The following is a 26322-nucleotide window of genomic DNA, read 5'->3' as shown; positions in this document are numbered from 1 at the left end:
TTCTTCCTCACAAATGCAAAACACATCCATTTGTCTAATCAAGTCTGAGAGAGTTTTACAAAGGTCATACAGCTGCAGCAACTAGTCAGAAAGGCAGTGCTGGAACCAGAAACTGAGGGGTTTTTGGGTTTATTTAGCATTTGATAAAGACTTGTCTCAGAGTTCATACTGGGCACACCACAGAAGCTTAGGACTAGATGTAGGACATCCTAGCAAGCCCAGCATACCTCTAAAATATTTATTAAGCGTATCAGTAAGATTACTTACATTTTGGAACTTCCTGAATGGCACAAACTGGACAATGTCTCTGACAGCTGGTTCTCCTGATGAGGACCTAAGAACTCCATCGTCACCATCAAGAAACTCCATAGCACCAAAGTCTGCTCCTCCAACACCAACAATGATGATGGACATGGGCAGTTTTGAAGCATTAACTATGGCAGTTCGAGTTTGATCAAGGTCTGTTATCACACCATCCGTTATGATCAGAAGTATAAAGTATTGCTGTCAAATCAATAAACAGTGTTATGACAAAGAAATAGCACATTTAGGCATGTACACTTAGAAAAACCCACATACAGACTACGTAGTGTTGTCACTTTAGCATGCTCAATGTGCTCACTGAATTTTACAATCAAACATCTAATTTCCAGTCAGGCTTCATCTGTACAGTCTGAAGAAGCTCATAAGGACAACATAATTTTTTAAAAGAAGTCATCGTTACATAGCCACCATCCAAAAACCCAACGGTATGACCCTTCTTTCTCTCCAAAATCCCCAGACAAACCAACAGTTAACCTATTTTCCCATTATTTGTTCTGGGACAGAAGGCAGTTTATTGAGGTTTTGGAAAGATAACACCTTTGAAACTTGTATATGTTTCCTTTCTGGTCTATCAATACCAGTCTGAAACACTTCCCTTTACTTCATTCATTGTATCCCAAAAAATCCTAAATCACACCTTTTAGTGTTGAAAAACACAGCCATTTTCAAATTCCTTTAATCACATTTTCTAGCTGCTTAATGAAATTAATTATCAATGTGTCTGAGATTACTTTGTAGTACATCAGTAATTTAATTAAGTACCACCTGAGTTGCTTCCACTATTCTGTTGGGGCTTCTAGAAGTTGGCATCTTAGCTTCTGTTCTGGATTGGAGCACCAAAAATGAGCTAGAAGTACAAAGTCTGAAGATTATCAAATGCTTTCTGAATTTCTAGTCTTCCCTCACTTGGTTCATTTCAGACAATTACTGAACAGCACAAATTCAAGTCCCAAAGATACTCTCAGTATTCTTAGAAGTTTCTCTTCAGTACTTTCCTTCCCAATGGCCTTTATCTGCCTCCAAATAATTGTTCTTCCCTTATCCTGTCTGTTTAGGTATCACTTTTTCTCCCTGCTTTCTGCTAGTCCATTCCCCAACTCCAGCAAGAACATCTATAAAGCAGTTATGACCACAGAAAGCTATAAGCAACAGCAGCAGGATGGCACATCACATTGGATTTATTTCTCTCTTCTCATACTTGCTCCATATTGGAAAAAAAACCATATCAGAATCAAAAGCGAATCCAAAATGACTATGATGTGTATTAAATGCCAAGGTAGCAAATTGTCTTCAATACATCCTTTCAGGCAGGAAAAATAAATCTCTTGCTAGGCATACTACATGCTCAGAAATAAAAGTTAAAAAAAACCCAAACAAACCAAACCAAAACTGATGAGAGGTTTGCTACTTTTATTAAGATATAAACACACATATATTATATATATATGCATATACATATATATATATATATATATGTATGTATGACAGCTACTAGGCTAATGCAAGACTACCAAGGCAAAACCTTTCCAGCCTCATGGCATATAAAAATCCATAGCTTTTTTTCAAATTGGTTTCCACAGACAATTTTCCATGTAAAAATAGCTGATTATTGTCTGATTTTACATGACATCAAATACACCGGTATTTGCTGTCATCAATGATTTAGGATTTTCTGAACTTCCATGCATTATTATCTACATGACTGAATACTCAAGACTTGGTTTTCAGACTTTCTATTTTTAATATGGCCAACAACTCACGTATACAATTTTAATACAGAGAAAGGCACAGCCCATACAGCACCTAAACCTTTATAGCACAGCTAAGTATCTGTTTTGGTACCTAGATGTCAGGAGCTATACCATCTACTTCTTCACTATCTTAGTTAATCCTCTCTTGCAGCTCTCTGATGTGAAACAAAGTCCAGTTGATTTTTTTTCTCAGCTGAGGTTAAACCACTCTCTTAGATATAAAGGCTTAAATTAGACTTTAATATCTGTATAGTACTGCAAGAGCTTTGAACAGAAGATACCACAAAGGTATTCTGTATTTGTAAGATTCTATTTCAAATCTGAAGAGTTTATTTAGTCAATTGATGAGAGGACTGTTATGTACAATGGAAAAAAAAATTAGTTTTTATCGTAAGGGTAACAAACACCTTTTCACAAGGTAAAGGGCCAACTGTCAAATGAATACACTTATAAATTTAAAAGAGAAAAGAAGTATTTAGAAACTAGAAGGAAAATAAAAAGGTAAGAAAAACACACAATACCATAAAGAACTTACAGATGCTGTTTGCTGTTGAGTAGCTGCAGCAGCAAATCTTGCCACGTGATTTATAATTGGAGAAAAATTTGTTGGTCCATATAACCTCACTTGAGGAAGACAGGCTCGATATGCATCAACAATGCCTTGGATCCCTAGAGAAGAGAAACAAATCTTTCTTTTTTTTCATATTCGAATTAGGATATTTTGAAGTACTTGATTTTTCTAAAGCTGTATAAATCATTACTTGAAGTGATGATGCCAAAACTTAAAACTAACCATGGTGGAAAAAAAATATATTCACGAGCAATGGAGGCTTTCAGCTTGACCAATGCTTAAGGCACATGCATAACATGACTGGCTTTGTGTGAACACAAAGGCCAAATACTGTATGCTCAAGGGTGTGCAACTGAATTACAGCACTTCTCTTCACCTGGCAGCTTGTGGTGGTTGGTAGTGTGATCAGAGAGGCCACACTGAACAGGCATTAGCAGCACAACACTCAAACCAGACAACTCCACACCAGCAGCAAAGTAGAATAAAGTGGCTTGACAGCACAAGAGAACTGTTCCCAGCCCTGTGCCCTGGTTGTTTAAACCACTTCTTTCACAAATCATTACAGAAGACAGATGCCATGCTATTTCTCATAAGTAAGAAATTGGTTATCAAATTGTTTCCTGCTACAGGACTGAAACTAATTATTTAATTAGAACAACATGCTTCGTTCACTTTTCAAGTGTCTTTATGCCTCCACCTTAGGCATTTTACTCTCTAAGTCTGATGTTACTTTCTCAGACTTACCATTACAGAATGGGTTTGATGGGTTAAAATTTATTGGGAACTCATGAGACACCTGTGAAGACACAGAAGACATAGTCAGGACTGTATATACAATCTCCTCCTGAAGTAAGTGCTTTCAGCTGTCCTACGTAGTGCATTTACACGTTCCATTACCTGAAAGGAAGGAGGAATTTGTGCACCAAATCCAAAAGCTGGAAACATCTTATCTCTAAAAAAGCAATTTTAAAGAAAACAAAGTCAGTGGCTTCCATTAAAAGTTGCCCTAGTTCCATAAGTTTAGTTATCAGCGCTGCTTTTCATTATTAAAAATGCAATTTAAGAGGCACAATTAAATGGAACTTCCCCACTGCAAATGTTTCTAGGACCAAAACTAGTCTTTAACACCAAACTGGCAAGAATGCAAGCATTTAGTTAATGAATGCTGCTCTTTTCATCACATATGAAAAGCCCTGCTTGTCTGAAGTAAACACAAGCTTATACTTGCAATTTTATGATGGTACAGTGATTATTATTTTTTAGTTCTATAGCTTAGCTCAGAAATTTCATTCCAGTACATCTGCAGGCATCTTCAACACTGGTTTAAAAAACTACCACAAATGTCTATACATACCTAAAAAAATGATCCAAATAAAAATCTAACACTTACGTATCGTAATCCTGAATGACCATCCCGACAGACCAAATGGCTGTTAAGTATTCATTAACTCCATTAGGGCTGAGGTAATGCAGAGAGTCTGGAGAGCGAGGGTCTCCATTGGAGCCTGTAAAATCTATCCCCACCTGTCAAATGAAGTATTTGTATCTGATTGGTCTGAAAGGTTAAATTATGCTTCTTATCTCTGGCAAAGCCAAAGTGAAAATCATGAAAGAGTAGTAAAAAGGACATCTACAAATCTAACAGGCACAGTACTTGGATGCAGGTTTCTTGGAATTTTAACATTCTTAAAACAATGCCACTACAAAACCCTCAAAAGCTCTGCATCTCTCCAGAAGGGTTGAAATTACTTTCATCTGAATCACAGAATGGTTTGGCTTGGAAGAGGCCTTAAAGATCACCTAGTTCCAAACCCCCTGCCATGGGCAGGGACAGTTTTTACAAGACCACGTTGCCCAAAGCCCCATCCAACTTGGCCTTGAACACTTCCAGAGATGGGGCATCTATAGCTTCTCTGGGCATCCTGTCAGGTTTTCACTGTGTTTACTTTCAGTTACTATTCACAGCAGCTCTTCAAAAGCTGGTAAATGAATTTCATTCTCTATCTTGCCACACACACCTTTCTTCTCAGAAGTTCAACTAGCCAGGCTCCGCAGAAGCCTAGAGAGTTCTTTCTCTGACTTCAACAGGTCTTTGCTTTTGTGATGAAGCATATTACTAAGATGAAGATATCTTACTGTTATTTGTGTTGCACTTGGTTCACAAATTACATAACTTAAGAGTCCTCATCCATATGATGACCTCTGCATGTTGCTTTCAAAGAACTGTAAATTTCTCCTTGGTCTCCATCCACACAACTTAGCTAGTTCCTAATGAACATAACCAGAGGTTCAGAACTTTTTGCCTAGATGACTAGGCAAAAACTATTTTTTTTTTTAAACAGACTATTTTTTTTAAACAGACTAGAAGCACTCTGGCAAAATACCTTCCTGCTCCATTCTGCAGAACAAAAATGAAGTCAACAACAACAAAAAAATACAATAATCAAATAAAGCAGACAGCCAATCAATTCTATACTTCAATTTGTTCCAAAACTCAAAAGGTACTTCATACAAATGATTTAACTTACTGTGAAATTCAGCTGACACCCACCCATGATGTAATCAAGGAATGTGCATTCTACAATGATCTAAAAATAGGAAGATAGAAATTTTGTTTTATTCGTTGGGAAAAAAACCCAGCTAGTATTATTGTAGCAACTTCTGAGGTTCCAGATTTGTTATCTTTACCAATGAAAAGCACTAGTTTTGCCCTACAGCTATCCCACCCATCCACTGCAATGAGGATATTTGCAACATGTGCCACCATACACTCAGTGCATCAGAATCGAGCCTTTAACACAACTCCAGACAGACACCAAAGCAGCTCCCACAGGACTTTCATTTTATAAAATAACACATTATGACAGAGTTACACAATTTTACTTTGACATAAAACGGTGAGTTGGGAAATGCAGTGGTTCAGGAATGACTTTACAAACTGGTAAGCAACCTTTCTGTTCAAGAGAAAGTGAAGGCATGGGAGGACAGATATGTGATCCAGCTCTCAATTTGTCTCCTTACATGAATCAGAGTCCCTTAAATATTTACTGCGTCTGGAACTTACAGACATTTTAAAGTTTCTTACAGTTTGAAGATGGAAGATATACGAAATGAGAGTTGTTATGCCTTAACACTTAAAAACAGAATCATACCAGAATATATTACTGACCTCACAATGCTTAACGCTCACAATGCCAGAGTTTTTATAGCTCTTTTTCTTCTGTCTCTTCTTTTCATTGATGCACTCAAATTCAACCTGCATGAATGCAAACAAATCCAACAAAAATGCTATAATATCATTTATGCAACAAGTTTAATATTTCAAAACTGATACTTTGGGCTTATATTAAAAATGCAGTTCATTTCATAATCCTGCAAAATTAAACCCCGTCTGCCCAATATCAGCAAGAAAAAAACACATTCCCAAGACAGAAATCCTCTCTTGCCCAAAAGGTTACAAATACATTTGTTTTGGCAACTGTATTTGAAACAAACAAATAAATTCTCTACCATTCTCCCTCTGAGGATTTTGCTAACAACTTTCTTTTTGGTAAAGACATGGCAATTCAAAAAAAGCATCAGTGTTTCCAGCAGCTGTGGCTGGAATTATTATTATTTTTATTATTTAGTAAAAATACAACACACAAAGTATTAGAAAAGTACAAGCCCGCACTTGTATACAGACCCCAGTACTTTTAATGCAGAAATAGTTCTGCAGGTTTTACAGAAATAAAAGAAAATATGGCAAAACATTTTGATAGCACACATATCCATAAAAAAAATACTTTTGTTACATTTGCTATGCCAACTTTTGTCTCCTACAGGTAAACCATGCCTATTAAAAGGTTTGGAAATTATTATAGTTCATAAGATCAGGAAGGGTAATATCACTTTAGAGAAAAGCCACCTTAAGTAACACACCTTAAGTAACATTTGTGCATTGGCAAAAATACCGAATTTTCTCATACTCACTAAAGTACATATAATAGTTAATAAGTGCCACATTTTAAAATAAAGGATTAAGTAATACTTGAAAAAAATATTACAAGTTTTGGTCTTTTAACTGTGGTTAAAGTCATGCTGAATTCTGTCTTTTGACAATCTAATTTTTTTTTATTTGCTTATTTTTATGATTAGTGAAATTTTTTTGCGCTGATGCTTGGGCATTTAGACACATAATAAAAATTGTAACCAAGACATTAATCCTAGGAAAATAGATGTACAATGTAAATGCTGATTCAGCCTCAACTACAGTAGCATTAAGGTGCAGCCTAATATAACTTTGGTCAGGTGACCTAAGTTTTGATCCCATATGAGTAAAACAGCTTATTAAGAACACACAGGCAGCTTAGGCTATGTAACACTTACAGGTGATGACCGAGATGCTTCCTTCAGTTTTGACATTGTGGTTTGAAAACTTCCTATGAGATCGTGAGACCCATCGCTATCGTAGTCATAGCACTCAACCTAAAATGCAGCATTACTTAGTGTTAGTAACAGAAACGGCCCCAAAAAACAATAAACACTGCAATGGCAAACCTGAACATCCCAAACATTCCTGTAGCTTTTATATTACAGAGTTTTTCTCACATTAAGTCTTAGAACTGCACAGGGTTGCACTTAAACAGATTAAGATTGGGTAGAAGCCAATACACTCAGTTTCGAATCTAATCTTCCACTCAAGTGAAGGAGAGATGAGAATACTAAGTAGTGCCAGGTCTTAAATGAGCAAGTAACATCAGTTATATTGAACTATATTTTGAGAGTGATGGGGTGTTGGGAAGAGTAGGAAAACAATGTAGGGTTTTTTACATGCATCATGAATCTGAGCATCCAGCTAAAAATTTAGTAAATCAGTTATGTAAGCAATCACAAGAGTTTTAGCAACATTTTTATATTACTTCATTAATCCCCAAAATTACATAGAATTTATAAGCGTATGAAGGTTCAGCCCTAAAGCTAGAAAAAATATTTGAATTTCTGGTTTTTAAGATTAGCAAATTTAAACAGTGGATCTGTTAAATTATGATCCACACTTCATGGACCTGAATGTCAACTAAAATTTTTTTTCCTATAGTGAGAGTTTAATGGCTAGCTTTATTATTGAATCAATGCACCCTTTTAACAGCCCAATCCACCAAAGAAGGCAGGAGTGAAAAACACTTATTTTTTTTCTGTTTGAAAATGTGACCCAGCTGCCTTTCTACATAAAAAGCTAGTTATTTATCTATAAAAGCTTATATTAATTCCATCCACTTCTGATATTTTATTTCAGTTCAGCAATACAGACATGCTAGCTAACTTAATCAAATCACAGAAAAATACACTAAAATAATTTATTAATTATGATGATAAATAGCAACAATAATAAATCAAGAGTCAAGTAGGTATCCCACATTACTTGGAATCAAAATGCAAACTTCCAAGAAAAATTTTCAGAATATGTATGGCTTAAACTGAACAGCTATTTGCATGTCCATCTTTCAAGTCTGAAAATATTGTACCTTATATTCAAGAACCAATTTAGCTGATTACTTGAGCATTTCAGTTAGAAATAAAAAAGTAAAACAAACAACTTCAACATACACTTGAACTTCTGAACGAAATTAGGTTTCTGAAAACAAACAGCAATGTTGAAGTACAAAACATGGTGTGTAGATTGGGAGTTCTACTGCACAAAACATGCCTTTATCTTGCAGTTTGCACTACTACACATTTTGAATTCACTAATGAAAAAATGCATGCACATGCACTGAACAGCACCTTACATCATGCAAGCAGCCGAAGAACCAACAAGCTAATTAATGTTCATGGCAGATGCTATGTAAATTCTTCTGAATGCCATAAATTATGCAAATCAAATACTCAGCCAAGTGCTTCAGTAGCTGAAATTTTAAAACTGAAGATATTTCCAGACCCAATAGTTCTGATACCTGTTAGCACAGTTAGTAGATGTATTTCCTCTTTATTTCAAAGACATCAAAATTTGTCTTGCTTGACATGTTTGACCCATTTAAGCCAATTTTTAATATTTATTCCAGATGAGAGAGAAGCATTTCCTTTTTTTCCTTATATGCCCTCCTGGACAGGCAATAGCAGTAGGGAACAATGTGATTTAACCTATTTTTCCCAGCAGAACTAGGCATGCCTGCTCCAGATGAAAGGCTCACATTTTCAACACAGAAAAACTTCACTGACTGCAAACACACTCACATGGAACATAATCATGAATCCAGAAGATAAAGGATCAACTTGGTTTGTGCACTGCTGGGCATACACAAACTAAGTCATTAAAGAGGTGAAAAGCCACTCATAGAAAAATCACTGGTTTTACTTACTATGAGAAACAGCCCATTACACATGCAACTGTGTGCATATAAAAGTGTTAAAAGCATTGTTTAATCCTTCAATAACATTACATAATACAATTCTGTCTACATCTTAATGTTTGAAGTGATAGGTCCTGCATTTCTAAGTTAAGGCATAATCTGCCTGTCTGCAAGTCCATAACTATTCCAAGTAAAGTCTATTTCCTCTGGATATAAACCTACACTTCTGAAGTAAGATTCCAAAGAACAGACTTTATTAAAATGATGATAGATCTGAGAATAACTCCTCATAGATACATTTAGACCAATGGTCTATAGCTTCAGTATGGCTGTTTACTGAAAATGATAAATTTATTTATAGTATATGGAGATATAAGAGCTGTCACAGCTGGTTTGGGCAAAAGGGAAGCAGAAAAGAATCAGATTGAAAAAACAGAAGCAGTAAGGGAAGAAGGTTCTGGGCTTGTAAAGTTGCTCATTAGTCTCCTCTATAAATATGTATTTAAATACATCCAGGTGTTTGTAATCCCCAGATCCCTGTGGCTGTTAAGCATTTTCCAGGACTGCCTCAAGTCATATGACTAATACCCATCACATGCAAATCATGCTCTAAGTTTTCCTTCCCAGAGGAAGAATATCAAATATAGTGGTTTCTTGCATTTGGGTTTTTGGGTTTCTTTTTCAAATGCTAAAGTATCAGGTTTCTAACATGATCATAATAGCTTATAAATGGCATTTTGATTGGCTGTTTAGCTTCAATTCCACCCCTAAAGGGAATTCCTGAAGAGAAACATTCAGAAGTTAAACACAATTTATTCAAGTAAAATTTGGAAAATAAAAAACATTAAAGCCCTGGTAGAACTACCACTTCACAGACTTGGTAAACTTTCTGACAGAAAATTCAGTTTTATACAAAGAGAACTGGTATTCACAAGTTGTATCTGACCAACATCTGTTAGCTAGTACATTAAGTGTAGTTTATTTTATCAGGCAGTATATTAAAAATTTCATCAATGTTAGCTGTTGCACCAGTAACAAAGTAATACAAGATCCATCACATAGAACAAAGCATATTCTAGCCTTTAACATGCATCTTTCACTATACAGTATCTTTAACACCACCAGTATTGGCTGATGCCATGCCAGAGCTGTACAATCAAAATAAGAAACTCCACTGGACATTTCAAAGATACTTGTGTTCACCTGGTTTCCCAGACTTTCAAAGACCAACTTCTACCACACAATGCAGCACAAATGTACAGTGTTTTCCCTTTTTCCCCTAAAACATGCATGGGTATCTGTGCCTTTCAATTAAGAAACCTACTACTTTCAATTAAATTTGAAACCAAAAAAATGCAGTACCTAGAATAACACTTCTTCCCCTTATTACATATTTTAATTTTTAATGCATTAATTTATACACACATTTAATATACATTACCTTGATTGACTTATCCATGTCACTGTAACACAGAGAATTGAGAGAGATTTTAAAAGGCCTCCAGGCAGGATTCAGGTTATTTTTAATAACCTGTTGAAAAAAACAAAAAAAAAAAGGCAGAACACCATTGTTCACAAGGGTGGAAAGCAGTCATCATAATGGATCATACCTTCATGCCATGGTTTTTGTATGCAAAACAAAAGTTGACTAATGCTGCTGTCAATGCACTCCAAATCTTAATATATATGGGATAGAAACAAACTACTCTCAACATGCAATACCATTGCTCAAAAAGAGATGGTCTCTTTCAGCTCCATATTTTGCTAGACTTCACTGTCACGTACTATATCCTCCAGCTAGTGCACTGCAAAAAATTAAATTTATCATTACATAAATAAGATACTGGTTGCTTTCTTTTAATAACCACACATATATACATACACACACATATTAAGGCATGAGTTACCAAGAACGTATGGAAAAATAATACATTGGAATTTCTAAATACATCAGTGCTCTGGAGATTACAATTCACTCCCACTTATTATTTATTCTGAAATGTCATTTATGGAAATATGCCCTCAAGAAATTCACAGTGTAGTAAAGTAAAAACAGTGCATGAGGATAAAAGGCCTCTCAAGCTGAACACTAAATAAGTTTTATTTACAAATAATACTGAAGGATCTTCAAAATTTGTCAACTGTTAAGTATCCATAAATATACCTGATAAACCAAATAATAATCTTACAAAAATACAAGAAACTACACATAACATGCACTACTTAATTAATAACACCTAACAATAGTAATACTTCCAGCACTGTAGGAGTGTTGAGAAAGAAATCTCTCTTGAAAATGAAATCAATAAAAACAGTAGTTAGTAACAAAAAGACTTTTTTTAAACCTGTAACATAAAGAACTAATCCATTAGACATTTCTAGGCTGAAACAACAAATTCTGGATTTATTACTGAAGTTAATGACTGAAATCATCATAGAAAAAATACACCTTAAGCAGAAGAACCACCTCATGAGGGAAGCTATTTTTGTAAGTCTGACAAAAAGGATTTATAGTTCTTCAATATCCATACTTCAAAATTAATAGAGTCACCACTTTCAATGGGCACAGCACCTCAGCTGTGACTGGGCCCTGAGCTGCCACTACAGTGAGACATTTTGAAACTACTCTTAGCCTGGTACTTGCTGCCACAAGGCCCCTACACCTCCTGGGCGAAAGGCTGCTGCTGCTCAAGCACGTATTCCCTCACTCTGCATTCTCCTTGGCTTGCCCTTGCTATGCAGGCATCCAGCACCATTACTTTCACTAGTAAAGGGTACAGCCAGGTGACACATTCCTGAGAACAGCAGAGTCAGGAATGCCCAAGTCCTACCCTAGCAGGGGGTAGAACTGAGACAAATGTCCCTGTGTGAGTACGCAATTCTTTTTCAAAACATTTGTTTTCTCCCAGATTGCTGGAAGTTAAAAAAAAACCAAAAAGTGTTTTCCTTCCAAAGAGAATGCCATAAATCAAAATCAGTGTAAGGAGAATAAGGTAGATTTCCCAGAAAAATCAGTGGAAGAGATGATGCAACTTCTAACTAGTCTGCATGTCAGCTCCCAGGCCAGTCAATTCTTTTGGTAAGGCACTGTATCTCTCATGCTGCGACACACTGGAAATTAAATAACCTTAACCAATTTGTTGTTAACTGAAAATATCCTACCTCTGTTCTGTGAACCATCACCCAGTTTCCATCTCCAGTCTGTTTGTGGAACTCCAGATAAGGATCTGACTTTCCAAAAAAATCCTGTATTTAAATAACATGCAATTATCTCAGAACAGCCTGTAGCTTGCATACCATTAAATTCTAGTTAACACACACACTTAGAGTAACAAAAAGTAAATTCAGGGAATAAAAGCTTTAGATGATGAAATGCAAGTCTGATTATACCACCATCTGTGAAAGAGAAAAAGAATGTGGGGAATGTCCTTGAATTTAGGATAAAAATGTCCACATATCAAATACCTGACAGTTCAAGCAAGAAAATACTTATACCAATAAGTACTATAATGGATAGACAGGAAACTAAGGATTTAATCCAGTTCAAAAAAAGGATCATTAAATCAAAGGGTAAAAATAAAAACATTTTTTTATTATTTTTCTAAATTTGTTTTTAAAAGTCTGTCTATAGCCAGCCCTATATTTAAAATAACAAATTTATAAACACCAAGTACAGTCTTTGCCATTTATTTCAAAGAGGTAATGGGCAGCCATTTATATAGCCATTCCAACCAATGGATATACCAAAACTCCCTTATATTTATGAATAAATGTAAGGATTTACAGTAAAATGGGAGCATGTTGCTCACAGACTACCCCTGAAATGCATTTATCTTACTTAGAAATACATTACAATTCATTTCAAAACAGTCCATGAAGTTACTCTGTAGCAATCTTAATTCAATTTCTTTTCTAGTGTAAGTAAAACCTTAATGGATTTTACTTTTTAAGCAAAAATGAGAATGAATACTCAAATGTTTCCTGCTTTGACAAGACTCTGATTTTACTACTTTATCAAAGAAACAGCAATCATTTAAATACCTTATTGTCCAGTTTCCTTGCTTCTAATTCCAATACAACAACCCTGTTATCTTTTACTTCTTCTGCTGTAATCTAAGTAGGCAAACAAAATACTTAGTTTTATTCAAGAACTACACAGTTATCTCATATTCACAGCATTCCTATGACAGGTCCACTAAAAAACCCCCATGTTTTCTTGTAAATGAAGCATTAAAAAAAGGGGGGGGGTCAGGGGACAGAGGGACAATTTGATTTGACATTGGGATTGCATTCCATCTATTTACCATAAATGATGGCACTGACAAAGATATGCCCCAAACAGTAGCCCACTGGATGCCCTAATGATGTATGCAATGGGACTTACAATACAGAAGGTAGGCTGCTAGTGGATGACAGAGATGTATTAGTGGAGAAAAAAAAAATGCTTTACAGTGCTTTTTACGGCACTATAGAATAGACTCACTGCATTCAAGCCACTAACTAAAATTAAAACCCAGAAACAATTAAGGATGAACTCTGAAGATATTTATTTCTTAACTGTCTTACCGTAATGCTTCCTCTCCCAGCAGGTTTGCCATTTTTAAGTACTAATGGTTTTGTTAGAGTCCTGCTAGAAACGATCTGCCAAGACAAAATTTGAGTATCAAGCATTACTAACACAAATTAATAGATTTTCAAAGGAATTAAACAAGTTAGTGAGGTATTTAATTTTAGGAATTTTTGCTTTATTGTAAAGATGACAGCATTACATTTCCTTCCCATAATCTTCTACAAATAAATAGGTAATACTTGATACACTTCAAAATTTTGAAAATACATATGCAGATGAACACATGCAGAGCCTCAGGAGTAATAAGAAATAAAATATCTTCTAGTTACATAATACACATACATGGACAAAGGTAATACCTTGGGTTCCAACTACAAATTGTTAAGTTTCCCATACATACCTTTGAAATGCCTGCAAGGCATATTTCATAAATGCATTCAGCAAACAGATTTATAAACACAATGTCTGCCACTCAAAAAAAAATCAGCCTTCCCCCGCACAGTATCCAGCTGATTTTATTTTACCCTATTCAGGAAATGCTTCCTCAGAAGTGTGTCCATTCTACAGGTCCTTCTTTACTTTAAAAACGAATGATTAATTTTTAATTGACACTGAACTTCAGTTTACAATGCCCCTAACATTATAATGCACTTAAAATAAAAATACTTAGGATACAGGGCAGGAAAAATCCCAAATGACTTTGAAGGATCTATTCAAAAGAACAAGTTAAAAAGAAGCTGCACAATTATGATAGCATCAAGAGCAGAATATGACTGGGAAATAGAAGTAAACCTACAGCTGGAAGAACTAGGATCACTGTTTGCATTGAGTGGAAAGCAGATTACAAGGATAACATGGCCCTTGTGAACGCTCATATTTTGTTCAACACTGATTCTCTTTTTTGGGAGTATAAAAATAGGAAATTGAGTATTAGAATAAATAAACAGCAATTACTACAACTTTGTGCTCATTGACAATCCACAATCCAACCTAGGGCACATTTCAGGGCATCATCTCAAGACCTTCTGCAAATAAAATGTATATACACTGAATTGAGGCTTGAAAAAACAAATGAAGGGAATCCTATTCAACTTAAGACTACTCCAACTACACAAGAACATAGTGATAAATTTAAGGTAGAAGTGGCTAATGATTTTCAGTAACTTAATTCTAAGGGAAATCATCTGCATACTTACCTGTCCCAGTGTACATTCTAATTCTCCTAAGAAGTCATCATCATTCAGATTGCAGGTTTTGTTATCAATGTCATATATTCCAAACTTAAGTTTCTGAACAAGCTCAAAATAATAATCAATTAAGAATTTCTTGGAAAACTTTGGGTTCAAGGAATTCTTAACTCTTTCTGTGCGATCAACCTGAAATTAGAAAGATACCATTTTATCCAATATTTCAGAAACTAAACTTGCAAGCAAATCAAATACTGTATTATTAAATACATTCAAAAGTTCTTAAAGTACAAAGGAGTATCTTTCTACAAACCTTTCATCAAAGGTTATTACATTACAAAGTATTATATATACACATTATATTGCAAAACCCACAGCTCTAAGTTAGGGATACCTGACCTATTTTTCATCACTCTCTCTAAGGTGGGACCTATTTCTGCACAGGGAAGACCAACATAAAATCCTATATTGTCAAAACCAGGATGAGACCCTAGTTTTGGAGTACTGTATTTATAAAAGCACATTTAAGCACTTAGAAGGTGTTGGTCCACACAAGGCTGGGGAACAGTGCTAAAAATTAGACAGTTGTTTCTATTTAATGGCAAATGATTATTAATGTGCTGCCCATGTAACTGTTAGAGACACAATCTAACAAAAAGTATTCAGAAGTGCTGGTATAAAATTAAAATATTTTAATGAAATCATATGCTATAGTGTTTTAAAATGTCCAACAATTCAGAACATGTTTTTCACAGATTTGTGAGAAGCATCAGGCTGTACCTCATACCACTGCTGACCACTTGTGTTCTGGAGAAGCACACACAGAGGGTCTGACTTGGAACCAACATCTTTATCCAAGAGATTGGTGCAGGCAATAGTCAGCTCCACCTTTGTCACACACTGTGCCGCCATCTGTCACACTAGAAAGCAGCAACAGAAATCATCATTAAAATGGACTAAAAAGCAAACAATAGGATTGTCACAATGCATTAACTCTCTAACTGGACACTAGAAGTGTGAGCTTGTCAGAAGTGATGATTTGAGGTTTAAAATGCAAATTTTACACTTTACGATGTACCAACATTACAGCATTATTACTGTCACACTCTTTATACCATACAGGTATAAAAATTAATTTCAAAATCTGCACTTAAAAAACAAGATCAGGTTTCTAAGAATGCTTGTGGAACCAAATGAAAAATGGGATATACCTCAAACAATTATATTATTGCTAACAATAAAACTTCACAAGCTCTAAATGAAATCCAAAAGTGCACATGAATGCCAGTATCTTATATTGTAGATACTATTAATAATTCCATGACTTAGGAAAAATCTTATTATATACTCCTCTACCAAAATTTTGTAACAAAATGCTGAAACCATAAGCAGGGCAGAATTGGAAAAGGAGTTTAAGCAGGTAACAGGTGATCTTGCCTTAGTAAATCTACAAAAACAACTACAAATTTTAACAATAAGGATAAACACTTTGAAGTCAAGTCAGGGGAACTGTTCTTTCTGAAGATTCATTTAAAATAAAGGAATAACTGAACATATTCTTACATTTTTCTCTTTAAGTACCTCAATCATTCTCCACTGGAACTAAGACCAGCAGATATTACAAACCCACAGAAACAACTCGACTATCAGTTATGAATCCCACACTGGTATAACATGCATTTGCAAGCCCAAGAAGGTCTGAGCACCAGATTTTATATATATATACATATATATATATATATTTATATATATATAAAAAAAGAAAACCTCCATAATTATACACCAAGGATAGAGTTGATCATTTCCAACAACTCTTGGGGAAGTAAACCTCTACAGTACAATTGTCCTTGACTTAGAGACTAAAACTTCCAAATCCTTCCACAAGCAGCCTACCCTGGAAGCTCCCATGCCTCTTTAGTTTCAGGTTTGCCTTCTCTCCAGTAAATTCACAGTCTAGACCAGGTATCCATCTGGATTAATTTATCTTAAAAGAGCATGAGACATCAAACAGACCAAGGCAGAAGGAAAGGTATCTCCCTCTATCTAGTCAGCTCACTTGCAACATATGCATGCAACGTATTTGAATATAAAGCTATACTTAACCCAACTCAGCTTTCTTCATTTTACTATATTCTTAAGACTTTTCATGAAAATGAACGATTTTTTAGAGGCAAAAAGGGAAAGGAACATGGAAAAGACAGAGAACAAACAGAAAGTAGGAGAAAGAAAACATTGTGGAGTCTAAGGGAATACTCCTGAGGCTTCTTGTACACCTCTTAAAAGCACTCTGCCCCTTTTTTCCTGGGTCTCTTTTTATACTAGTATTTTCCATTCCCTATTGCTTTCCTGGCTGCCAGACTGAGCTCATTAACAGTCAGTGCCTTTCCCATGGAATCCAGAGCAGACCAGTACATGACTCCTTAATGACAGTTTCCAGAAAAACAACTTGATGCTGACAAAATGATGCTCTAACTCCCACTGATGCTGCAACAGCAAATAGAAAGGGTTTTCATGAAACTCAACAGAATTTAAACTTGAACTGAGAAGCATTTTCAAACCAGTCAAAATTTTCTTGCTTTGAGTTCCGTAAACTCCTCCTTACTAAGAGTCCTTGAAAACACTCATAGCCACATTTCTTTTGTTAAGGTAGTATTTCCAAAATCCCTGGTAGACGGATAGCATCCAGTCAACCTAAAAAACATGGTCAGCTTTTTCCCCTTTTTGTCTGTGTGTGTACTCACACCTATTGTACATCTCAAGTACTTTCTCACATGAACACATCAATTCTGTTACTTCCTCCCCTCGTCCATGTCACCAACTTTCCTACTATGCATCTAATGTGGGAAAAGAGCAGATTAAGTGTATTGGTTTTGCACGGCCTGGTTTTTGGTAGCAGCGGGGGGGGGGGGGGGGTGTGGGGGGGACACAGAGGTGGCTTCTGTGAGAAGTTGCTGGAAACTTCCAGCAGAACCAATCTCTGATGGCTGAACATGGACATGCTGCTGGCCCAATTAGAGAAATTGGTAATGCCTCTGTGATGACACATTTAAGAAGGAAATCAAAACAGCGGCTGTGCAGTTTTTTCCAGGGGTGGCAATGCCCCGCGGCCGCCGCCATCTCAGGGCAGCCTGTGGCAAGCCTTGCCTGCCTGGCACCCTTAGCCCGTCGCGCCGTGGGCACAAGGGCAGAGGCAGTGGTGGCAGCTTCTCCTTCCCGGCACCTCGCATGACGAGAGGTGGTAAACAGTGCCAGTGCCACAGCAGCCGGTGCTGCCCACACAGTGGCGGCAGGGCCGTGTGACCAACAGTGGAAAGATGGCGAGCAACTCCCTGACACGGAACCTAGACGAAATCAACTTCTCGGTGCTGTGGGATACTGCAAAAATCTTTGATTTAGTGGAACTTGTTGGCAATGGTACCTACATGCAGCAGTTTTTCTTCTAGATAGAGAAGAAGAGGAAATGAGGAGATGTAAGAGAGAATAACATGGCGGCACCAAGGTCAGTGGAGAAGGTGGGGGAGGAAGTGCTCCAAGCGTCGGAGCCAAAATTCCTCTGCAAGCCGTGGTGAGTACCATGGTGAAACAAACTGTCCCCCAGTAATTCATAAAGTCCATGGGGGATGCAGAGATCCACTAGCAGCGCGTGGGAAAAGTGCTCACACTGGAGCGGGTGGATGCCAGAAGAAGCTGTGAACCAGTGGAAGACCCGAATAGACAGAGAAGAGAAAGAGAAAGAAAGAAAGAAAGAGAGCCCTTGCTTCAAACTAGAGCAGCCTATCCTTAAAAGACTACACCCCGTGGACGAGTGACCCACACCATAGAAATTCTGGGAAGACTGTTTTGCCCGTGGGAAGGACTCATGGCGTAACAGAAGAAAGATGCCTACTCCTCTCCCTGAAGGAACTGAAAAAGATCTTCAGTAGCAAACTGACCAAAACCCTCCACGCCCTATCTCCCTGTGCTGTTGGTGGGAAAGAGGGAGGGGCTGGGGGTGGGGGAAAGGTTATTTTAAAGGCTTATTTTACTTCTCATTATCTTCCTCTGACTCTATGAATAATAAATTTACTTTATACCTTTAAATTTGAACCTGTTTTGCCCTTAGAGTGTTTTCTCCCAGTCCTCATCTCAACTCACGAGCCCTTTGGTAATTTTTTTTTTTTTTTGAGCGAACAGCCTTCGTGGGTGCCTGGCATTTGACCAGTGTCAAATCATGCCATTAAGCAAAAGAGGTGCTGTGCAAAAAGCATCCTTTAGCATAGAGAAGGCAAGAATAAAAAGGCTGATACTCTTCCCTGAAATGCAAATACTCATTTGAGATGCAACAACTGTTCCATATTAGATAAAAGACAACTTGTAACAAGAACATGCATTTATTTAAGTGGAGGATACCCAAAATCCAGACAAAGAGCAAACCTTCACAAATCACAAGATGGTCCTTTAATATTTACCATTTCCAGTTTTGAAAAATCCAAGATGAAAAATAATGCAAGGCATCTTCCTCAGAAGTTTTGAGACTATTAGGAATCTATATTTGTTTAATAGGTTAAAGATGTCTGTAACAGTAATGCATTTCAAGAAAAAATGTTGCTATTTTGCTTAAAAAAATGTTTCTCCATAAGACTGATATCTTTTATCACGAAAAATTATAAACAACCTGATTTTCAGTAACATTATAAATGTTCAAAGTTAGTAAAACACTTATTAGAAAGAAAAAGTTGTCTCACTAATCCAAATAAATATTTAAGGTAGTGAAACTTTGTAAATAAAGAAGAGATACTTCTCTTACAACACTGCATACCATACAGAATTTACAGAGGGCATACATGCTTCACCTGTGTCAAGTCAGGCTCCAGGAGTCTTTCAAACAGCACTATCTGCTGGAGCTCTGCTCATGCTGCACAAATCCTCATCATGCCAAATGCATGAAAGCAAGAATTACTCCAGCGTCACTCAATTCTCCTCACTTCTAAAAGCCCGTGTTAGCTGAAAAGTTCCAAAGGTTTGAGAGGTGGATGGTAGGGTTTCTAAAGATGATAAAGTAGGTTAAGAAGAGGTAAGCAAGCAACCTCTTCTTGAGGACTTGATGCAATACAGAGTCTGGCAAATTGCCACCTCTCCAGGATGGCAAAAACAAATCATGGCTGCACTAGTGCATTACCTGTTGAAATACCATTCTACAACACATCTAGTAGGCAAACCAAATGTAAAATATTCTAGATAGATGACCGGATTACCTGAACATTTGGAATTCTGGAATAACTTTACATGGACAGATTATATTGTTTGGGCTGTGGTAGGATGAGCCTCGACTGCCAGTAAGTTACGACACATAAGAGATTTAGTTATTTAATTAGTTAGTGTTATTAAAGTAGCTGTGCTCCACATTGGTCAAATTTAATTAAAACCCTTGTTTTCCTCAAGCTATGAACTGTTTGCCCTCCATGTAGCATACACCATAAAGGGAGGCAAAGCACACCAGAATGTGTGCAGGTGACACCTCGGTTGTCTTTTTTCTTGAAATAGCTTTTATGATTGCAGGGGCATATCAGGCTCAAAAAAAAAAAAAATCTGGACAGGAAAAGACTGAAAATTACTGTATATAATGTGCATCTGAACTGCAGTGATGTACAGTCACAAGGGATCCTCTGCCATGTCTAGGCTGCTCAAGAGCATGATTAGGTCAACTAAGAATATGACAAGTCTTTCTGCTTGAGCTGTAAGTATCAAAGCAAAAATCTAAGTCAAGGACTAGTCCTGCTTTCCAGTTTTATAGATCAGAATGTTCTTTGAACTCCAGTGATGGTTCTAGTGAAGATAAGTGGTACACATCGAACAACTGAGTCATTGTCTGTTTTTCAACAGAAACTGCAAACATGGCATTCTACCTGGAAAGGGACAGATCTATTATCAGAATGATCTAAAAGCGCAGTGGGGAACTGCTAGACTGTAGCAATCCTCTCCGTGCTGCAATGTCAGTTGGCTTGCCCAGATAACCTTGCAGAGCTGTATTACAATGATATATTCTCATTTACAGGTGCATCCAGTCTGACAAGCAGAAGTACCTAATTAGAAGACAAAAAGACTAATAAAGTAGGTTTGGCATCACTGTCTTTAGTCACAAGTCTCAAACCTGTTCTGATAGAAATTATTTACTGTCATAGAACATTTCCTAGCTCCTGTGAACTCCTAACGGTAATAGACCAAAAATCCATAATTTTTATATATCTCAGGGCCCAAATGAACACAGGAAGGCCATGAGAAACTTGCAAATAAAATCTGCTCCTGATCAGCTAATCTTCTTGCTACACTTAAGCATTTTATGTCAACTGTGTGCCAGACTGAAAAAGCCAGAAAATGCCATTTCTGCTGCAAGAAGCTGACAATGAAATTATGACAAATGGATGCTTCTTCTCACTGATAGGGCTGGTAGCAACACAATTGCTAGGGATCTTGGGCTACATGCATATAAATATATATTTTTTAAAATCTCATGGTAACCCTTCAGTTCTTGAGGAAACAGACCACCTCACAGGAAAAAGACATTTTATACAAGGTTACAAAAGCTAAGACTGTTCCACAACCTAATTTCATCACTGCATTTTGAAAAACAAACAAACAAACAAACCAGCTTCTCTAAAAATTCTACCTCTAAATCTGAATTCTGGCTCCTCTTTTCAGTTTGTTTACAGGCAACACAGCTGGAAAAATTGTCCAGCTGATGTGCTGACAAGGTAAGTACCAGAAGCAGCTTGAGTTGTTCTGTATTTGAAGAATCACACAAAACCTTGAGAGTAAGCTTTATCTTCTAATAGTACGGATACAGCCATCACTTTTTCAGTGACAGCTGTACCTACCTTGGAGGTTAGGAAGGCTCTGCAGAGGGGTCAGGCTGGATCAATGGGCCAAGGCCAGTCGTATGAGATTCACTAAGGCCAAGTACCGCGTCCTGCACTTGGGTCACAATAACCACATGCCGCACTACAGGCTTGGGAAAGACTGGCTGAAAATCTGCCCAGCAGAAAAGGACTTGGAAGTGCTGGTCAACAGTGGCTGAATGTGAGCCAGCGTGTGTGTCCAGGTGGCCAGGAAGCCCAAAGGTACCCAGGCTTGTAGCAAGACAAGAGTGGCCAGCAGGACAAGGGCAGTGATCGTCCCACTGTACTTGGCACCAGTGAGGCCACACGTTGAATCCTGTGTCCACTTCTGGCCCCTCAGTTCAGGAAGGACATTGAGGTGCTGGAGTATGTCCAGCGAAGGGCAGCAGAGCTGGTGAAGAGTCTAAAGAATAAGTCATATGACAAATGGCTGAGGAAGCTGGGGGTGTTTAGCCTGGAGAAAAGGAGGATCAGGGACGACCTTATTGCTCTGTACCCTGAAAGTAGGGTATAGCCAGATGGGGGTTGGCCTCCTCCCAAAGCAACAAGTTACAGGAAAAGAGGACATAACCTCAGGCTGTGCCAAAGGAGGTTCAGGTTGGACATCAGGCAGAATTTCTTCATGGAAAGTATTGATAAGCATTGGAATGGAGTGCCCAGTGAGGTGGTGGAGTTGCCACCCCCAGAGATGTTCAAGAAACAACTCATTGTGGCACTTAGTGCTATGGTCTAGTTCACAACACGGTGATAGGTTAAAGGTTGGACTTGATGATCTTGGAGGTCTTTTCCAACCTAAATGACTCCATGATTCTCATATTCACTATTTTGTATGCAGGAAGGAACAAGAGCATTCTGAATTAAACAAGTAAGATTATGCTGATAAAACCCTAATGACCATACCACTCATTTTACTGAGGGTTATGCCAATCAAAAATAAAAGCTAATATTTAAGAAATCTGAGGTATATGTGTACATGAGAACAGAAGCATAGATTTCTGCATGGGAAATGAATCATCTACTTACACAAGCTTTATGATACTCTATTGAATTGGTAGGACACTGGTATAACAAGTCAGGCTTGTTTCCGTGTATAGAAATCCATCACTAAGTTACGTTGACAAAGAACATGTTCGGAATTCTACTTAAAAAAAAACCAAAACCAACTGCAAAGAAAATATTAATTTGACTTCTAGGACACCTGCTCACAAAATTACTTCAAAACAGTTATTTCTAAACATCCTTCTGCTGATTTTTTTTTTTTAATCCTGTATACATGTGTTTGCCCTTTAAGCACATCTTTAATCCTTGGTTCTTCCCAGCACCTTCCTCACACAAAAGTATTTTAGGTGATGTTTCAATTCAAGTGAGCTAAACTATAAAAGGTAATACTGTGCCTTCAACAAGAAAATTAAGAAGTACAGATCTCCTGAGTTCAAAATTCAATTATTTTAAGCACAGAGCAGCAAACCAGAGGAACATGTGTTTCTTGCATTTATCTTAATAGGCTTTATCAGAGTATCTTTATACCAATTATTTCATGGAAAACAACCTATTAACTATGCAATCTGAATAGTATCTTAAATTGTGTATTCTTCATTGCAATTTCTCTGTGTAGAGTCACTGACTGACTGACTACATAATTAACATTACCCACAAGAAAGAAGAACTTCTTTCTCACTAAAATTTGCAGTACTTTACTGCAGAAACAAGATGCAGGTGAACACATGCTTTAGACTAATCCTTTTTACAGTTCGTTTCAAGGGATGTTGCGACACTTCACCATTACAACTACTAGTTCCTAAAAATGAGCTAGAGTAACTTACCACAGAGCTCTGCCTCTGGGCCTCTCAGCCAAAGGCCAAACCTTCAACCAACAGTAGCACTAAAACGTGAAATGAAAGAAAATTAAAACCAAGAATTGTTATTACCATAGATCAATCAAAGCAAGAGGTTTGAAGGCATATGGTTTGAGGAACTACAGTTCCTCTTAAAATAAATAACCTGTCCAACAGTTTTATGTATCCATGACAGCAGCACTGTAAAGATTACTCAAGAGATACTCAGAGCTTTTGTTAGACAATAATATATACTAAATATTATAAAAGTCCAGCAAGAAAAGTCCTTTAAGATTTTAAGAACAGAGACCCGATTACTGGATTTGTCCTATTCATTAAATTCTTTTTTTTCAATAAGGTAACAGTGCATTAGAGTAAGTAGATCAAAATCAGTGGCTCCCAATGTTATTTATGCTCTAGCAAACCTGTGCATCCTTACACAGCTAAAGGATGCCTAAGAAAAGTCCATGAAATCAGTATCCCGCAATGGTCCAGCACATCTCAGTATAAGCAATAACAACACCTTGAAACCAACAATCACAAAACTGCCCTTCACTATAGCCCAGAGGTATTTCAAACCTTTCTATATGCAAACCAAGAGCTCTCCAGTCAGCAGCCCTTCACTTCTGTATCACAACAGCTACTTGAACTCAGCGTTCCCTGTGCCTTGGAGGCATCATTCATGCTCTGCATATCCACAGGCAGTGGCTCTGAACGCAAGCACACAGCAGTCATGCTAATTCCTGAAACCATCAGATAATTGCACATATGCTAATCACCTGCCACGAGGAATTTATAACAACCCTTCTGGATAGGGGAAGTACCAGAAGCAAACTGCCGAAACTAGAACTAATTCAGCTTTCTCCTAACTGTGCCTTTGATAAAGCACTGAGTGAACATGCACTTGATCCATCTACAAGATGGAATGGATCTACAGGATAGTCTTCCTTCAACCACAGAACAAAGTATGAAGCAAGTGATCCAAATCACTAAAGACTATTCCTTAAACAGAAGCTTGGATCCAGCAACCAAGCCCCAAAATTCCTCTATTCATAAATCCTTCAAACACTTAATAATGCCCTTTCAAAATGTCTGAGCAACAGCATCTTACCTAAAACAATATTAAAGATAAACCAAAGAAATCAAACAGAATCACAGAGTCGATGGAAAAGACCTTTAAGGTTATAAAAAAACACACTGCAATTCTACTTCCTGTCTACTTGCTTGCACAAGCCACACCACACCTTCAAATGTCATGCTAGGAGGGGCCAGTATTAATCTTTACCTAAATGATCTAAGAACAGAAGTAATTTTCTTGGGTTTAATAGGAGCTAATATCTACAAATACTACGTTGATCATACGTTACTTATGTTGGAAGAGCATTCTGACTTTCACAGGAAATAAAGAGGAAGGAATAGAAGGTAGCTTACTCCTTAACTTTGTCCCTGAAGGTATTTCCTTTAGGAAACCATGTAATGACAGCATTTGTTCCTAAATCAAATTAAGGTAAAAAAAAAATTAAACTCCATCCCACATATGTGTAGAGTTGAGATTTCAGTTGTATTACTTCTAACACTATGGCTTCCCTTTAGCATTCAATTCTGGAGAAACATTCAGCATAAAAGAAGGCTGTACAAACACTGTGGTACCCATTCTGCTACTTTGGAATTCTGGCAGATGACATTTAACAACACCTTAGTTATTCAGCCTACCAGAAATAGATTTATGCTTTTGATAGCTGAACTGAAATTAGTCTAACCGTCACCTATAATGAACCAGTATAGATTAATTGTAAGATATTTAGCACAAACATACTTGTTGCAAAACTGCATTCTTCCTAACACCAGAACAGATAAACAAAAAGACCTCTGTCTCCTACTCCTTGAACATCTTTCCTGCCTCTTTTTCTTCTAATGCTTGTTGGTGTTCTGCACGCACTTTGAAACATCTTACCTCTGTGATTATACACATATGAAGTTAAAATTTAAAGCTCCAACTGAAAATAAGACTAGCTGGGATTAAGTTTGACTATATTTACTTTTACTAAACAAACTTCCTGCACCACCACAGAAGTATCTTTAACTCGAACCTTCAGGGACATAACCCCCCAGGAAAATAAATGTAAGTGTTGGAGGCAGGACAATACACATTACTTTGAGGATACTTAACGTACTTTGAAAACAGGAGTATGTAAACGAAAGTGAAGAGGTTTCACATTTTAAAACTTTTCCCTAGTGGAAGACTAAGTTATGACAACATGAACTTTATCTAAGGTTTGTCTTGCATATATTATGCAACTACAGTGAAGAATGAAAACAACCACCCACTCAACCAGCAGCTCAGAAAGAACAGCATGTGGCTTTCAGGAACGATGCTGACTCTCGACAGCCTCCTCTGTCAGAGGTGAGAGTGCTTTTCAGAGTGGCGTTTACACCGCCACACAGATCGGCACTGCGGACTCAAACCTTCAGGCCTACAGCTCTAACTCCACCGAGTTCCACTACCTGCGGGACGGCGGATGGGGCAGCGATTCCTCGATCCCCGCAGCAGCAGCCGGCAGCGCGCTCCGTGTCCCGGCGCAGGAAGTGGGGCCGCACCTGCGGGGACGTTTCACACGAGGAACGGCTGGAACAGCAGCCGCCCGCAGCCCTGCCCTGCAGCCCCAGCCCCGCACGGCTCCCGCTGGACGAGGCGGAGGAGCCGAGAGCGCAGCCCCCGCGGGACACGGCACACGGCCGCAGGAGCGGCCCCTGCTGCGCCGCCAGACCCCACCCTCACCTGCAGCGCGGAGCCTGCGGAGCCTCCGGACACCCGACCCGCGGCGGCCACACCCGCGCGGCCGGACACGCTCCGCCCCGGGGCGCAGGCGCAGAGCCCCC

The 26322-nt window shown here is 37.7% G+C and overlaps 1 protein-coding gene across 4 annotated transcripts in view; it reads right to left on the bottom strand.

The window, feature by feature from the left end:
- Positions 1 to 26310, bottom strand: part of CPNE3 (copine 3) — a 31703-nt gene extending 5393 nt beyond the window's left edge. The window contains exons 1-17 of one of the 4 annotated variants that reach the window (XM_042036473.1): positions 26222 to 26303; positions 25948 to 26040; positions 23431 to 23489; positions 15513 to 15652; positions 14742 to 14921; positions 13542 to 13616; positions 13017 to 13088; positions 12138 to 12221; positions 10417 to 10506; positions 7015 to 7113; positions 5816 to 5902; positions 5175 to 5234; positions 4037 to 4170; positions 3544 to 3598; positions 3391 to 3442; positions 2611 to 2744; positions 268 to 504 (exon numbers count right to left, since the gene is read on the bottom strand). In XM_042036473.1, coding sequence (XP_041892407.1) covers positions 268 to 504; positions 2611 to 2744; positions 3391 to 3442; positions 3544 to 3598; positions 4037 to 4170; positions 5175 to 5234; positions 5816 to 5902; positions 7015 to 7113; positions 10417 to 10506; positions 12138 to 12221; positions 13017 to 13088; positions 13542 to 13616; positions 14742 to 14921; positions 15513 to 15644 — 1491 coding nt within the window. In that variant the 5' untranslated portion in view covers positions 15645 to 15652; positions 23431 to 23489; positions 25948 to 26040; positions 26222 to 26303. Of the gene's footprint in view, positions 1 to 267; positions 505 to 2610; positions 2745 to 3390; positions 3443 to 3543; positions 3599 to 4036; positions 4171 to 5174; positions 5235 to 5815; positions 5903 to 7014; positions 7114 to 10416; positions 10507 to 12137; positions 12222 to 13016; positions 13089 to 13541; positions 13617 to 14741; positions 14922 to 15512; positions 15653 to 23430; positions 23490 to 25947; positions 26086 to 26221 lie in introns of those variants that run through there. The other 3 variants (XM_042036472.1, XM_042036475.1, XM_042036474.1) reach the window with 3 other exon arrangements.
- Positions 26311 to 26322: the final 12 nt, after the last annotated feature.

Source organism: Corvus kubaryi, unplaced genomic scaffold (genome assembly GCF_017639235.1).
Source record: "Corvus kubaryi isolate FWS band 111438036 unplaced genomic scaffold, C.kubaryi_AGA036_p1.0 37385, whole genome shotgun sequence".
NCBI lineage: Eukaryota > Metazoa > Chordata > Aves > Passeriformes > Corvidae > Corvus > Corvus kubaryi.
The sequence above is the reverse complement of the archived record's forward strand: the minus strand, read 5'-3'. Positions and strand labels throughout refer to the sequence as shown.